Below are 12,646 nucleotides of genomic sequence, written 5' to 3'. Positions count from 1 at the left end.
TATTTTTTCTGGGATATGAAAGACACTTTAAAAGTATAATTTTTACAGCTTAGATCATGTAATTTGGTTAAGTATTAGTTGAGTTATGATAGATTTTGTATTTGAGTGTACTTAGTGTGACGAAAATCACGAATCGCGCGTGTGACAATATTTATGAAAATGACAGTAAGGGAAACCTTCCACCAGTTCAGTGTAAGGTGAACTGCTTGGGCTTCCATTTTCCAAGAAATGGGGATTGAGATATGAATAAGCTAACAATAAAATTAGAAAATTACAGTATCAAGAGGACTGCATGTGGAATAAGCAGCACTAGTAAGAGAAAGTAGCCTGGTGCAGAATCCTGAGCTGATCAGTTTGCTACAGTTAATGGAGTCTCCTTGCAAGCATATGCTACAGCCTTCATTGTCATAACTTTCCAGATGCTTTTCTATATCCAAGTCCCAAGAATTTGATGATGCAGCTACCAAGCTAGTCCGAGTCTGCTCTTTGTAGAGAACATTCGAAAATGAGCAGTCATCGTCAGATGACTAAGAGGGTCTGTCGTTGATAATGGATGTAGAGCATTTCATCTGTAGTGTGAAGAGAAGAACTTGCAATAACTCTTCCTAAGGTAAGTATAGATATATAGACTGGATTTGGGCTGTATTGGAGGTGAGTGTGATGGGAGTCATGGGACTGCTGCAGTTTTTGACTTGAGAAGCTTGGTTGCCATCTTTGCCGCCTTTGATCAAAATAATTCTTCAATACGAGTTGCATGGTTAGATATCCATACGAAGTCCCTCAAAGTGTCTGGAGAAGAGTTGGCCTGCCAGTCGCAAGTCGCAAAAAACTCAATTCTTCTGAACTTATCACATGACAATTAAAGTTTACAGTAATCATTTCCAATTTCACTTGATCCTCTGTACAGGCCATGATTTAGTTTCTTTTCCTATTTCAATCAATGTTTAGTAGTCCCTATTGGTGTCAAAATTTGCCTACCTTGGTTTGTAATGTTTCTGGTTTCTGACCATCAGGGATTGGAGATGTGGACCAAGGTTGTGGGTTGAAGTAATGGGGGCAAGCAAAATAAAATGGAGCCTGTAGCATGATACTGATAGGATAATGTGTGGAGATCTCGGTCAGTCTCCATGAATGCACAATGCGGTAAGTTATCACACCAGTGAAGTAATGTACAAATGACATCATGCTCGCTCGTATGCTGCAAAGTGATGAGTCATCCGCAACCGAACAATTGCACATTGTAGACGGTCCATCCGAGCTAACTCAAATGGCGCACAGATAAATGAGTGGGTTGAAAAGGTATTTCATTGGTAGACCCAAACCAATATCATTATACAGAGTGCCTGATGGGCGTAATCATTGAGAGCGTTTTGTCATTGCAAGACGTAGTGATCATGGATCGTGGGTCGCAAGTACCCGAGAAGAGAAAACAAAAAAAAGAGGAGCTAATGTACAACATCTGTCCGGCAGTAATCAAAACCTGAAGGCAAAAAAGCGAAAAGTAAAACCAAGAAGGTAAAGGGGCATGTAAATCCAAAGAATTGTTCAATTTGATACCCGGGGACCACTTCAGTTAGTCATGCAGAGCTTCTTCGTAAGTCGTGTCCGTCTAGAAAAGAATTTTGTCTGTCTTCAGACCATGTCGCCGCCAGAGGGAATTTTCTGTGCCTCTTTTGTCAGCGCATGCAAACGTGTTGTCCTAGCAGCTCGATTCCTGGAAGGTAAAGGATGACCAAATGGCTTCTCAAAAAATCTGTAAAAGGACTTACGGCCGGTTGAAAATACTATCCTCGCCAGTGTACACAAACGCATCGTATACAAATCCTGCAACGAGACCTCCAAGGATCGGAGCAAGCACACCACACCATAGCCAGTACTGGTGGCGGAAAGTGAATACTGCTGCGCCATAGCCGGCCATTGCAGTCAAAATACGCGGTCCTAGGTCACGGGCTGGGTTCACCGCAAACCCGGTCTGAGCACCGAGTGCCATGCCGAGGCCAAACAATATGAGGAAGAGGACGACCGGGACAAGTCCAGCCGGTGGAGGTCCGTTCTTCCTGTCTAGCACAGCTAAGAGAACGAAAACTAGAAGAAAGGCGCCAAAGAACTTGATTTAAGACCACGTTAATACCGAAGAGTGGTTGAGCGAAAATTGTGCAACTTACTTGCTCAAAGAAGGCCGAAGCTGAGTGACGAAAAAGTTAGTACAAGAAGCATAATCAACACATGACACAGACCATTAGAAAGATAGGATACCTGGCAAAAAGTCATCAGTAATCAAACTAAAACTTCACTCTAATATTGGACTCACCGCGTACGTGCCGAACAGGCCAGCCGTTCCCGAAACAGTGCGAATACCGGGTCCGCCTTCGGCAAGGTTGATGGCATCAACGTAATTCGCATAAGTCAACGCTGCACCAACGATTCCCCCCAAAAGTTGGGAGATGCAGTAGATCGGAACCTTCTTCCAAGGAAACCCGCGGTAAGTGGCCATAGTAATTGTAACCTAGTCAAATAGACTTATAAGTCGAGGCGCTAATCCGCGATGCTCGCGAGATACCACTGACCGCGGGATTAATGTGTCCACCGCTAATACCAGCAGAAACCCATGCACCAAGTCCAAGGCCTGTCTTCGCGTTAGAGTAGGGAGATGGGAGTAGATAAGTGAATGATTACCGATTCCCCAACCGATAGCAACAGACATCCAACCCTGCAGAACGCCCTCAGTGAGGCAATAACAAACGGTGAAAGATGATCATACCCCTGCTGGAGTGGGAGACACGTTCGGATTGTCAAAGAGGATCCCTTGTGCGTTCCCTGCTGTGCCAAACCAGCAAAGAATGGCGGTACCCAGAAACTCCGCGGCTGGTTCGCGAATGTTATAACTATTGGCACGAGGTAGGTGAGAGCATCATGCAGAAGAGTGAAAAAGTCCATACCGTAGTTTTGACCAGCGATTTGGGTACCTCAAGAAATAGGACATGTCGGTGGTGTACGATTGAGAATTCGGGACTTCGTGAACGTTAGGCTCGTCGGAGGAAGTCTGTCTAATCTTTGGAACAATTCCCTTCGCAGATTGTTCAGAGATCGACATTTTAAAAAGTTCTGAGGAGGAAGAAACCTAGTCGGAGGAGTGCAGAGCTACTGAATGCTGCTGTTCTGGTATCCAAGACCGGACTGTTTTATATCGAGGGCTGACAAGACTTTTGGCTGAGTTCCAAACGGGCTTGCTCTGGAAACTCCAAGTGAAATTCCCAAAGTGCAGAATGGACTTGTTTAGAATAGAGCTGATCTCTTGTCTTCGGGTTCTCAGCAATAACCGTATATTCGCGAGAAGCCCATGCCGGAGACCCCAACACGTTTTATATGCGCGCCATGCAGATGTAGAAGCCGTTGCGTCAATGGTGTAAGATTTCCCTAAAACGGGGATGAATGTCCAAACGGACATCTTCAATGCAATTGAGGTGGTCCGGATGACCATCTCCAAGATAACGATCAGAGACAAACATCGCGACAAGAGTACGAAGCCTCGTCGAGAAGCCCGCTTGAATAGGCACTGACTTGTCCGTAGCCTGTGCGGTTACAATTTAACTGGCACGCCATTCGTCAAGAGAAATGGGACTTCCTCTTCGGTACTATCGAATTGAACCCGCTAAGGGGGAAAGAAGCCATGTCTCAGATGCAGTGCTCCGATTATTGAATCATAATTCCTTTCCGCGATCGGTATACAACTTACTCCTGCCCTGACCGCGTCAGTTTGGAAAATATCTGAGACGTGGAGCGGAAGGAAAGGAAGACAAACAAGCAATGTGTTTGTGGAGGGTTTTCAGGTAATGTTAAGTACAGTCTAATTCTGGGGAGTAAAAGCATTAGTCATGTAACGGCATCGAGCTTGTGCATAATTTACAGAAGAGACTCATCGGCGCTTCTCTCCGAGGAGAAAACAAGATTGTGGTACGCCGTTGTTCTGTTCCATACTACTCTTGAATGAGAGTGCGCGCGGCCGGGTATCCATAAACTGAAGAGATCCGCGGCCGCTTTCTTTCCGCGTGCCGTAGACTTTTGTGGCGACCTTGGGCGTCTGTATTCAGTCTTCTGTGAAATGTATTATGTGGTCTTGTGAACTTTTTGTCTAAGAATATGTCCCGTCAACATCGCACGAAGTAACATTGATCCCGGCGCCCAGTGAACATACTGTTATCAATCTGATCAGTTGTTTAATTGAGCTTGTTACAAAATCACAGCTGGCTTTACCTTTTCGCTGCAGTCACTGCACCATCATTGCAAGCGGATTTCCGCCCAAAGAAGTTGCAAGCGCTGCTCGCTTGGAAGTTTTTACTGACCACAAACATGATGTGCGAGGTAAACAAACATTAGTGATGATCACTGTACGGGTACGAGTATGTGATGTCCGAAGGTGATGGTAGTGGAGCCCGAAGCAGAAGATAATCTAGGGTGAGAATAATTACTTACGTTTTATAACACAATTTGTAGCGCCGCCTCCGTAATTATGCATTTGGTCTTCCTCTGTATGTTTTTGTCCTTGGGGATGGTATTAAGACGGTCGAATTTGAAGATCGGTCAATGAACATCGGCTTTTTCGAGTAATCGAAGAAAAGAACATTCCAACCCCACATGCCCTGGCGGCGTGTCGCATGACGGAGGACGAGAAAAACATCAATATTACAGAAGTTTTTTTACGCATCAAGAGGAAACCTCACCGCAGGGTGGAGCCTCTAGAGGACGTCGACTCAAGATTCTCCGGGTCCGAGAGACCAAAGATGTAAACGAATTTATTATTCTCGAATTGAAACAACTCTCTGTTTGCACATCGCTTACAGAATTAAATACCCAAATCATGTAAGACTAAAAGACAGGAGAGGAAGGAATGCTATTCCAATATACGATATGCTAGAATGACAAGTGAAGTAAAAGAACCAGAACGTGTGAACAGCCTGAATAAAAAGATCGAGACGAATCGAAACGATTACGACAGCGAATTCCGCGAGGCCAGGGGATGAAGCAAGTTGAGCGAAATGAAATTTAAAAAAAAAACGGATGCACAATTCACAACAACACGATGAATACGTTAGGGCATGTAGGCAATCTCAATAAAAATACACCTTTCCGAATTTGAAGGCGAATGCAACTGAAGAGTGGAGTAGAGAGATGTGTACTAGATCATGTCTGGGGTTCACGCGATGGTCGGTTGTGACGCAGTCTGAGAGCGGTTGCCCCAGCTAAATATCGATGGTTTCAATTCACTGGCAGCTGGAGCCTCTGCGGCACGTTTAGGTTCCAATAGTTGACTAGTTCACCATCAGTCAATGTATGAAAAGAATTGGCCAAGAGGAAAACACAAACCTCCGCCGATACAGATCATCCAAATCACCGTGGTCTTTGGTCTTATCAAGACAGAAGTGGAGATACTGCTGCGCTTCAGCTACGTCTTTGAGATTGTATGACACCTGGAAGCGCTGCATATCCTGCACGATGCGAGCTAGCTTGTGATATTTGTTGAAATTCAAAAGCTTCTTATTTGGCTCCAACGGAGAAGCTCGGTGCGACGGGTTACCCTCCCGACAAAATGTGAGATCGGTCAGATACAGACCTATACAAGGCAGATCGAAGGAGGGTCAATGATAGCTCAGAAGAAAAGGGTGCCGGCGACATATGGGCGCATACATACCGAGGAACGGTACTGCAGGCGGATTGGTATTGCGAAGTCGAGTTCGATACTCGTGGTAATTTCGCGCGTGATCCGCTAGTTTCCGTAATACCTCGAGCTGCAATTTGCTCTTCTGCGCTAGAGTCTAAAATCAGGTAGCCTTGGTCAGCACCCCAACATTATACGACCTAATTGAGATACTCACCGACCACGTTTGGTGAAGTCGAGAAATGGTCGACGAGTCCAGTGCGGCAAGAATAGAACGTGGTGTGCTGAAGTTATTCAGAGACGTACATCGCTGATATTACAAGTTAGTAACGTTACGTTCTCTGCAGTCAAAGCTTAAACTCACATCGGCAACTTTGATGAAAAACTTCATTAGTGTTGCGCGTCTCTTCACATCTTGTTCCCCAAGAATAGATTCTGAGACCCATCCGGTAATAGCTGTACTCAGAGTGGTGACCGCCTTGATATTGACCGCGGGCGGCGCGCCGGGTCTCCCGAGCTCAATCATCTCTTCTGCTGTGATCGCAGAGTATAGTCGACTCTCTACCAGCGTCATCTGTCGTGCGAGTTCAAGCGCATCGAAGTCCGTCACAGCAATTGAATCAAAGTTGTGAGCACGAAGTGATACTAACAACGCCTTCGTCATAACAGTACGTGGGGTTTCAGAAGACGAGGAGCTAGGAACAATGGAGGGATTCAGGGGAATCCCAGCATCACGCAATCGATCATTGAGACGCTGACGTTCACTAAGTGGACTGATTGGTGAATCTTCGGTCATTGAACTTCGGGTTGAGATCAGATCATCAAGTCGCTGCGCGGGACCAGCAAAGACTTCCGCCATTGTCCCTCGTACAAATGACTGGAGTACAGGGAGAGCTTCATCATCCACACCAACACGCCAGTGCACCTCCAACCAAAGCTTGAGAAGGTTTTGCACCCTCAATCGTACTGGCAAAAGCTTTTGCTGAGACCACGAGGCGGCGTCTGCATCCGATAAACCACTAGGCTGGGCGAGGTTGAATCTGGCGATGACTGCCTCAGCAAGGCCGTATGCAGTCGTGAAAAGCCTGAAAGTCAGGAAGAAAACTGCAGAGAACCCAGCATCCGGAATCTGGTCATGGGTAGTCATTTTTTCGATAAGCGCTTCTAATGTCGCGCCGACCAGCTGACCCTCACTATTGTACGCGACATCTTGCGGCGCATAGTCATGGGACAAGGCCCAAGCCAGCGGGATATTGCTGTCTTCATCATCAGTCGTTTGTGGAATTGAGGGTAATTCGCCATTAAGCAGTTTATCTTCGAGTGATTTATGCGTCCGAACACTCCCTCTTTGACCCTCCTCGCTCGAAGGAGGGGCGATAGAATGAGCTTGAGATGTAGGGGAAGGCATGTCTTTCTCAAAAGAATTCCGACCCTCCTCCTCTTTGGTTTCTTCTTCGATGGTCCCAGAAAGGTCCATGTTCAGCGCAGCTATGAAGGACTGGCGATCCCTTCCAGGCATATCTAGTGGAGCCACCGGGTACTCTTCCTCATCATATGCAAGTTTAGGTGATCGTCTATCGGACGAAGACCGCTTCAAAGATTGAATCGTGGTATCCTCGTTGTCAAATTCGAAATCCCGCGTTGTCGTCGCGTATCCTACCTGCACTTGTTCATGAAGCTCCTCCAAGGTCTGAGGTAGAACTGTTCCACCACTCGCAACTGAAGCGCGCTTCTCCTCATCATTATCGTCCTTCCAATCGTCAGTTTCAGTTGCAAAGCGTGCGAGCGCGGCATCTTGCTCATGCAAGGTCCTTTCAGAAGATTCAACGGACGGTGTATTGGACTCCGATATAGGCGGAAGTACGATGACGTACGGAGGTGCATTAAGCGGTCGGGCTAGACAGGTCTTAATCGCAGATACACAGTCTGATCCTGCTTTTAATACGTCTGTTGCGACTTTGAGCAGGTGTCTGCGTTCCTCCTCCTCTTCGGACGGGGGTATCGACATGCTGGTCGCCATTTCCCGAACAGCGTCAGCAAGTGCACAAGCTACCTGGTATAGGTTCTCCTTCGCAGTCTCAAGAGCAGCCCGTTTCATCCACGGTATCGCCTCCACGCACATAACCGCATCAACAATCGTCAATAGCCGACATACAACGTCGACTATTTGGCGCACGAGCGCAAAGAGATGCCCAGTACTTGAAGCATGAGCGGTACGTGAATGAGCATGAACATGTCCAATAAAGGCAGCGATAGTGGAAAGCAGGCTATCATGTATCGAACGCAAAGCTTGCTGGACCTGCATAGCTGTACATGGACCTTCGGGGAATGGCGGCGTCGGCGGCGTACCCGGAGAGTCTAAAGAAGAAAAGGATGAAAAACTGGAGGAGCTACTGAGCGACATTTGACGCCCATGATAACCATGGAGGCTAACAGCGCTGGTCGTGCGAGACGATCGTGCATGGGACTGTGTTGTTGAATTCGAGTCCGTAGACGGGCGCGTCGTGTACTGCTTTGGGTCAATATCTGCAGACTTCGGTGTTGCTTCCGAAAGGTATAAATTGTCATCCGCTTGGAAACCGTATTGCCTTTGCACATTCTCAGAATCCTTGTAAAGTTCCACCGAATTATCATACACAGTCTCCGAAGAGGAAGTGCCAATAGCGTTCCCGAAGCTACGTTCAGGAAGATCGACGCCACACTGTACGACAACGGCGAGAAAACGTCGGACACGAGCAAATACTTGGCCGGCCAGTCGGAGCATAAGCTCCTCTTCCGGATCTCGCTCCTCATCAGTTTGGAACTCCAAGGATGACGCCTTCTTGCTCTGCGTCACAAGCAGTGCTAGATCAGCCAGAACACGCTTCCGCTGTTGCGCTATCACGGGAAATCGGATGAGCAGAGGTGCGCCACGTGCTAGACAATCCGTTGATTGCAGGAGTGCCCGTATGCACTGGATAATACATGCGACTGCAGGTTGATAGTGACTCGTTCGTCGGACGAGAGTCGTGTTCTGAAGAAGTTGTAAACTATGTAGCAAGGGAACCATCAAGGGATGTGCATGGCTGGCAGGTCCTAGCGAATCTCCACTTCCAGAATCGTATTTCGGTCGATGCATAGGACTTGCTGTACTAGCCCGAGACGCAAAGGATATGTCCGACATAGAACGGCCATGTGTTTTCTTCGACAGAGGCACAGGCCGATCAGCCAAGCTGATCGGACTAACATAATTGCTTGGAAACCACCCTCTCCGGCCATCAATCTCTCCGTCCCACCAACCACTAGGATCTCGATTAAGAACACGAATTATCTCGCCCGCACGAAAAGCTAGGCACGTAGCATTCTGCTGTTGTGGGACGAAATCATGGAGAGCACGCACAAAAACGTCCGAAATTCCTTCATCCTCTTCATCAGAATAGTATTTTCTCTGTTCGCTTGCCGAAGGAATAGCCGCCGAGTCGTCCCTCGAATCAGTCGTGTGTGGGAGTTCCAAGGATGAAGACGATGCATTGCCAGAGGATGGGACGGGTGTGACGAGTGAGATTGACGATGAAGTGGACGCAGTTGACAAGCTACGGGACCGTGTCCCGCGCGGAGACGTGCCGATGTTGGACGGCCCCGCAGACTTAGATGTAGAAGAGTAGATGACCCGTCCGACAGACGTGTCGATAGTAGGTGGTAGCATAATAAAACAACAGATAGCGGCTGGTGATGTCGTTAAATCGTAATGTCGGGCTGGTGCAAGTGAAGGCGTTGCAGTGGGGAACTAAGTACGTGGGCGAAAGACCGTCGTTCAGACGGTGGGTACGATCCGAACAGGGTATCAGACGCGTCCCAGAAAAAGAATCGTCGCGAAACGTGTTGCTCGTTATCGCCGCTCAGTTCCAGCACAGGCGGCAGAAAGCGTTGCGAGCTTGAACGCGAACCGAGCTGCGGGAGTACTACTACGAAGCGTGGCAGCGACAACGAAATGCACTAGAATGCGCCTCGTCATGAACTTTCTTTATCATTTCTGAATTGAAATTCGCTACGTACCTGTGGTGACTGCGGCTGCACTGACTTGCAAGCGTGTCCGAGCAGCGCGTCAACACGAACAACCGATGTAAAAATATCTCCGCGACGAAGGTGCGGCCTGCGCCCACGAGTCCAGCGATGACGTTCAGACTTTTGTTGGCCACTTGCGCTCGACACAGCGACGTGCTTGACGGCGTCAAGAACGATCAGCAGCAGTCCGTTGGCGTTGGGGACGAAAGTGACCACCTCCGCCTGGAGCTACTAGAATCCTGGCTCTAAAATGAATTGCTATATTAGGTAAGCTCGCTTCAGGGCTGCTACTACTTGGCGCAAGCGGGTCGGTATCAATTTCGTTTGCTTGTCTTTCTTTCCTCTACAGCACAGTCAGTCGTGCAGCGGAAAGCGTTGTTGGTATCGGGAGGTGACTCGCAGGGTATACGCAAAGCTCAGTCGACAGGCAAAAATGCGGGTCGCCTCGCAGGGAGGCCCGTTGCTGGGGTATTTCTTATAGGTGGTTTTTCCACAAATACCTCCGAAAAAGCCATTCATCCGTGCTTCCGCTACCTCTTCCAGGCTTGGCACCGTACAGGGCATACTATAGCTTTGGTAGTGTGAAAAAATCTAAATTGCGATTCGAAACCAGTCGGAAAAGAATTCTATAATTATCACACATGGAGAGTCTGTTTGAATTTTGCTCAGGTATACCTATAACTTGGGTGCTTCTGGAACGCACGGGAACCACGGATAAGTCACAGAATGGCTATACAGCGCTCAGTAAATCCACCGTTAGCCTATAAAACCTTGATTCCGAAACCATTATACGCAATTCGTCATGTTCCAGAAAGGTAAAGCCCTTCTCTTCCATAACTACCCGCCGGCCATGGGATTCTTATGTGAGTACTTCGTGACCACATAACACACACCGTCTTCCATCATGAGTGAGTCGGAAACTCCACCCTTACTGTGATGACCCTTGCCGATTGCACGCGGCAGAGGTGGGTACGTTTCCACACCAACACCAGGCCCAAAATCGTAGACAAATGCGCGGCTCTGCGTCGCTCCAAAAAGTCGAGAGCTTTCAAGTACGGTCGCATATACAGGCGACGTATCATTTCCCGGTGCGTGCACACTCCAGCCCGCACGTGGTGCTCGCACATCCCAAAACGCGACAACACTATGGCGAGCAGTTCCTGCAGCGATAGTGTACCCAGAACCTCCACCTGTTGAAACAGAGTATATGCTCTCTCTTTGCCATGGGTCAAACAAGATCATTGCAGGTGACAGGGTCGGCACTGCCTTAGTTGATGAGTTACTCGCGGAAGACGATGTTGATGGTGTACGCAGGTCGTAGAGACGCACGCATCCGTCGAACCAACCAGAGACGATAACTTGTCCAGGATTTCCGGGAAAAGACAGTGGAGAACCGGCAATCCCGTAGACCGCGGAAGCCGGCGATCTGACACCCAATTCAGAACTTCTCATGCTAGTCAGAACCACCGACGGAGATGAACTAAGAGCGGTTTCATTAACAGGGTATATGGCCAATGGTACAGTAGAGCTTGTGCCTATAGCGACATAGGATGCATCGCCAGCAGAGAGGAATGAAGACCAGCATTTCTCCTTGATATCAATTTCGGATACGATTCTTCCACGTGCCTCGTGGAGAGTACCTTTCCCCGAACTGGAGAGGCTGAATGACAAACTGCCGGAGGCCGAAATGCTCTGGATCGGGTCTTCTCCGACGAGCAGAGTCTCGAATTCTGGAGACGGATGCTGTTGGCTTTTCCTCATATCCGGTAATGTCACACGCATAACACTGCCATCCGCGAAGCCTGCAAGGAGTCTTCTGTCTTCCCCGTTGCCTGGTAAAAATGCCATGGATGTGACATCGTGTCGTGGCTGGTGATGATCCATTCTGTTGACCAAAAGTGTTGCCTCAAGATGGACGGTAGGTGCATCCGAAAGGCATGCTTGACTTGAGAAAGCATATACATCCAACTTGTCCCCTGCAGAAACGACTAGCCGACTTTGTGAGACGGCAAGACTAGGGCGCTGTCTACCACGCCAGGGCGGTGAAAGCGGACGAGCGACAAAGCTTCGGCATTCCCAGTTATAATCAGTAATTGTATTGTAGCGAACACGTTCGTACGCGGACCATACTCTATCAGTGCAGGAAAGACTCCATGAGAAACGTGTATTCGAACGCAAATACGAGGTCCATCCAAACTTGAATACCTAGATTATTCGTCAGCCAACCACCGTCTCAATATTTCAAACAACTTACTGAGTCATGAAGATGTTTGCATGTTAAAGCAAGGCAACGCAGAGATCCAACCCCAAGATAGTCAAAGAGTATTATCATAACATCGGCTGGCAGATCAAGCAACGAAATGGACGGTTCGGAGTCTTCAGACTCTACTAAGGAGACATTATTTAGTCTGTCGCATAATCTATCATTCTGTAGCATCCGGAATATTTTGAAGGGCTGAAGCCCGCTATCAGCCTTGATTAGTTTCGTTGTCGAACAAAGTCTACGTTAGATGTCAGACGGTGAGTGCATGCGCTCCATGGATGATGTCGTGTGTGAACACTGGAAGCAGAGGCTGTCGTTTAACAAATTCACATCGGCGGTTACGTAATACCTTCCTTTTGAATACGTCCCATTCATGATTTTATGTATTAGGGAGGGTACAACGTGAGCCTTTTTGTCCCCGCAGGTCTCACGCGACTGAGGTTGAATAGCCGTCTGCTTTGCTTGCGCTTAATGTGCGCTAACCCCGTATTCAATCGTCTAACCTGCGCATCAGGACTCACGTCTGATCATTCATCTCCCTCTGATCTTAGCGCCTCCGAGCATATGATCTTTGAATTGGGTCGTCTAACTGATCACTTTCATGAAGAAATTTCATCTTACTCTCAGACCTTCCAATTCTTGACACAGTCCAAACTTTTATTAATGTTTCCAGCACATTGCAA

At 48.0% G+C, this 12,646-nt stretch overlaps 4 protein-coding genes across 4 annotated transcripts; all 4 read right to left on the bottom strand.

Annotated features, from left to right (window-relative positions):
- Positions 1 to 1,444: 1,444 nt before the first annotated feature.
- On the bottom strand, positions 1,445 to 3,094 carry FOMMEDRAFT_143271 (aquaporin; the record flags this gene model as incomplete). Its single annotated transcript, XM_007271329.1, has 9 exons — positions 1,445 to 1,714; positions 1,770 to 2,107; positions 2,166 to 2,185; positions 2,238 to 2,256; positions 2,312 to 2,506; positions 2,568 to 2,626; positions 2,677 to 2,710; positions 2,783 to 2,885; positions 2,940 to 3,094. The coding sequence occupies 9 exons, from the start codon at positions 3,092 to 3,094 to the stop codon at positions 1,633 to 1,635; spliced, it is 1,005 nt and encodes a 334-aa protein (XP_007271391.1). The 3' UTR covers positions 1,445 to 1,632.
- A 13-nt stretch (positions 3,095 to 3,107) lies between these two features.
- FOMMEDRAFT_143270 (uncharacterized protein) lies at positions 3,108 to 3,620 on the bottom strand. The gene has a single exon (XM_007271328.1). It carries the CDS (start codon positions 3,479 to 3,481, stop codon positions 3,122 to 3,124), a length of 360 nt encoding a protein of 119 aa, XP_007271390.1. The 5' UTR covers positions 3,482 to 3,620; the 3' UTR covers positions 3,108 to 3,121.
- Positions 3,621 to 5,194: 1,574 nt separating this feature from the next.
- Positions 5,195 to 9,341, bottom strand: FOMMEDRAFT_171113 (ras GEF; the record flags this gene model as incomplete). The annotated part of the gene is made up of 5 exons (XM_007271327.1): positions 5,195 to 5,309; positions 5,365 to 5,611; positions 5,690 to 5,813; positions 5,874 to 5,966; positions 6,021 to 9,341. 5 exons carry the CDS (start codon positions 9,339 to 9,341, stop codon positions 5,195 to 5,197), a joined length of 3,900 nt encoding a protein of 1,299 aa, XP_007271389.1.
- On the bottom strand, positions 9,334 to 12,338 carry FOMMEDRAFT_171112 (uncharacterized protein; the record flags this gene model as incomplete). Its single annotated transcript, XM_007271326.1, has 7 exons — positions 9,334 to 9,631; positions 9,692 to 9,922; positions 10,404 to 10,430; positions 10,485 to 10,537; positions 10,594 to 11,905; positions 11,955 to 12,201; positions 12,262 to 12,338. 7 exons carry the CDS (start codon positions 12,336 to 12,338, stop codon positions 9,374 to 9,376), a joined length of 2,205 nt encoding a protein of 734 aa, XP_007271388.1. The 3' UTR covers positions 9,334 to 9,373.
- Between the last annotated feature and the right edge of the window lie 308 nt (positions 12,339 to 12,646).

The sequence above is a fragment of the Fomitiporia mediterranea genome (genome assembly GCF_000271605.1).
Source record: "Fomitiporia mediterranea MF3/22 unplaced genomic scaffold FOMMEscaffold_16, whole genome shotgun sequence".
Classification (NCBI taxonomy): domain Eukaryota; kingdom Fungi; phylum Basidiomycota; class Agaricomycetes; order Hymenochaetales; family Hymenochaetaceae; genus Fomitiporia; species Fomitiporia mediterranea.
This window is presented reverse-complemented; position numbering and strand designations above follow the sequence as displayed.

Excerpts from the sequence above, each read along its gene's own strand:
- FOMMEDRAFT_143270 (XM_007271328.1), bottom strand. The coding sequence starts at position 3,481 with ATGGTCATCCGGACCACCTCAATTGCATTGAAGATGTCCGTTTGGACA.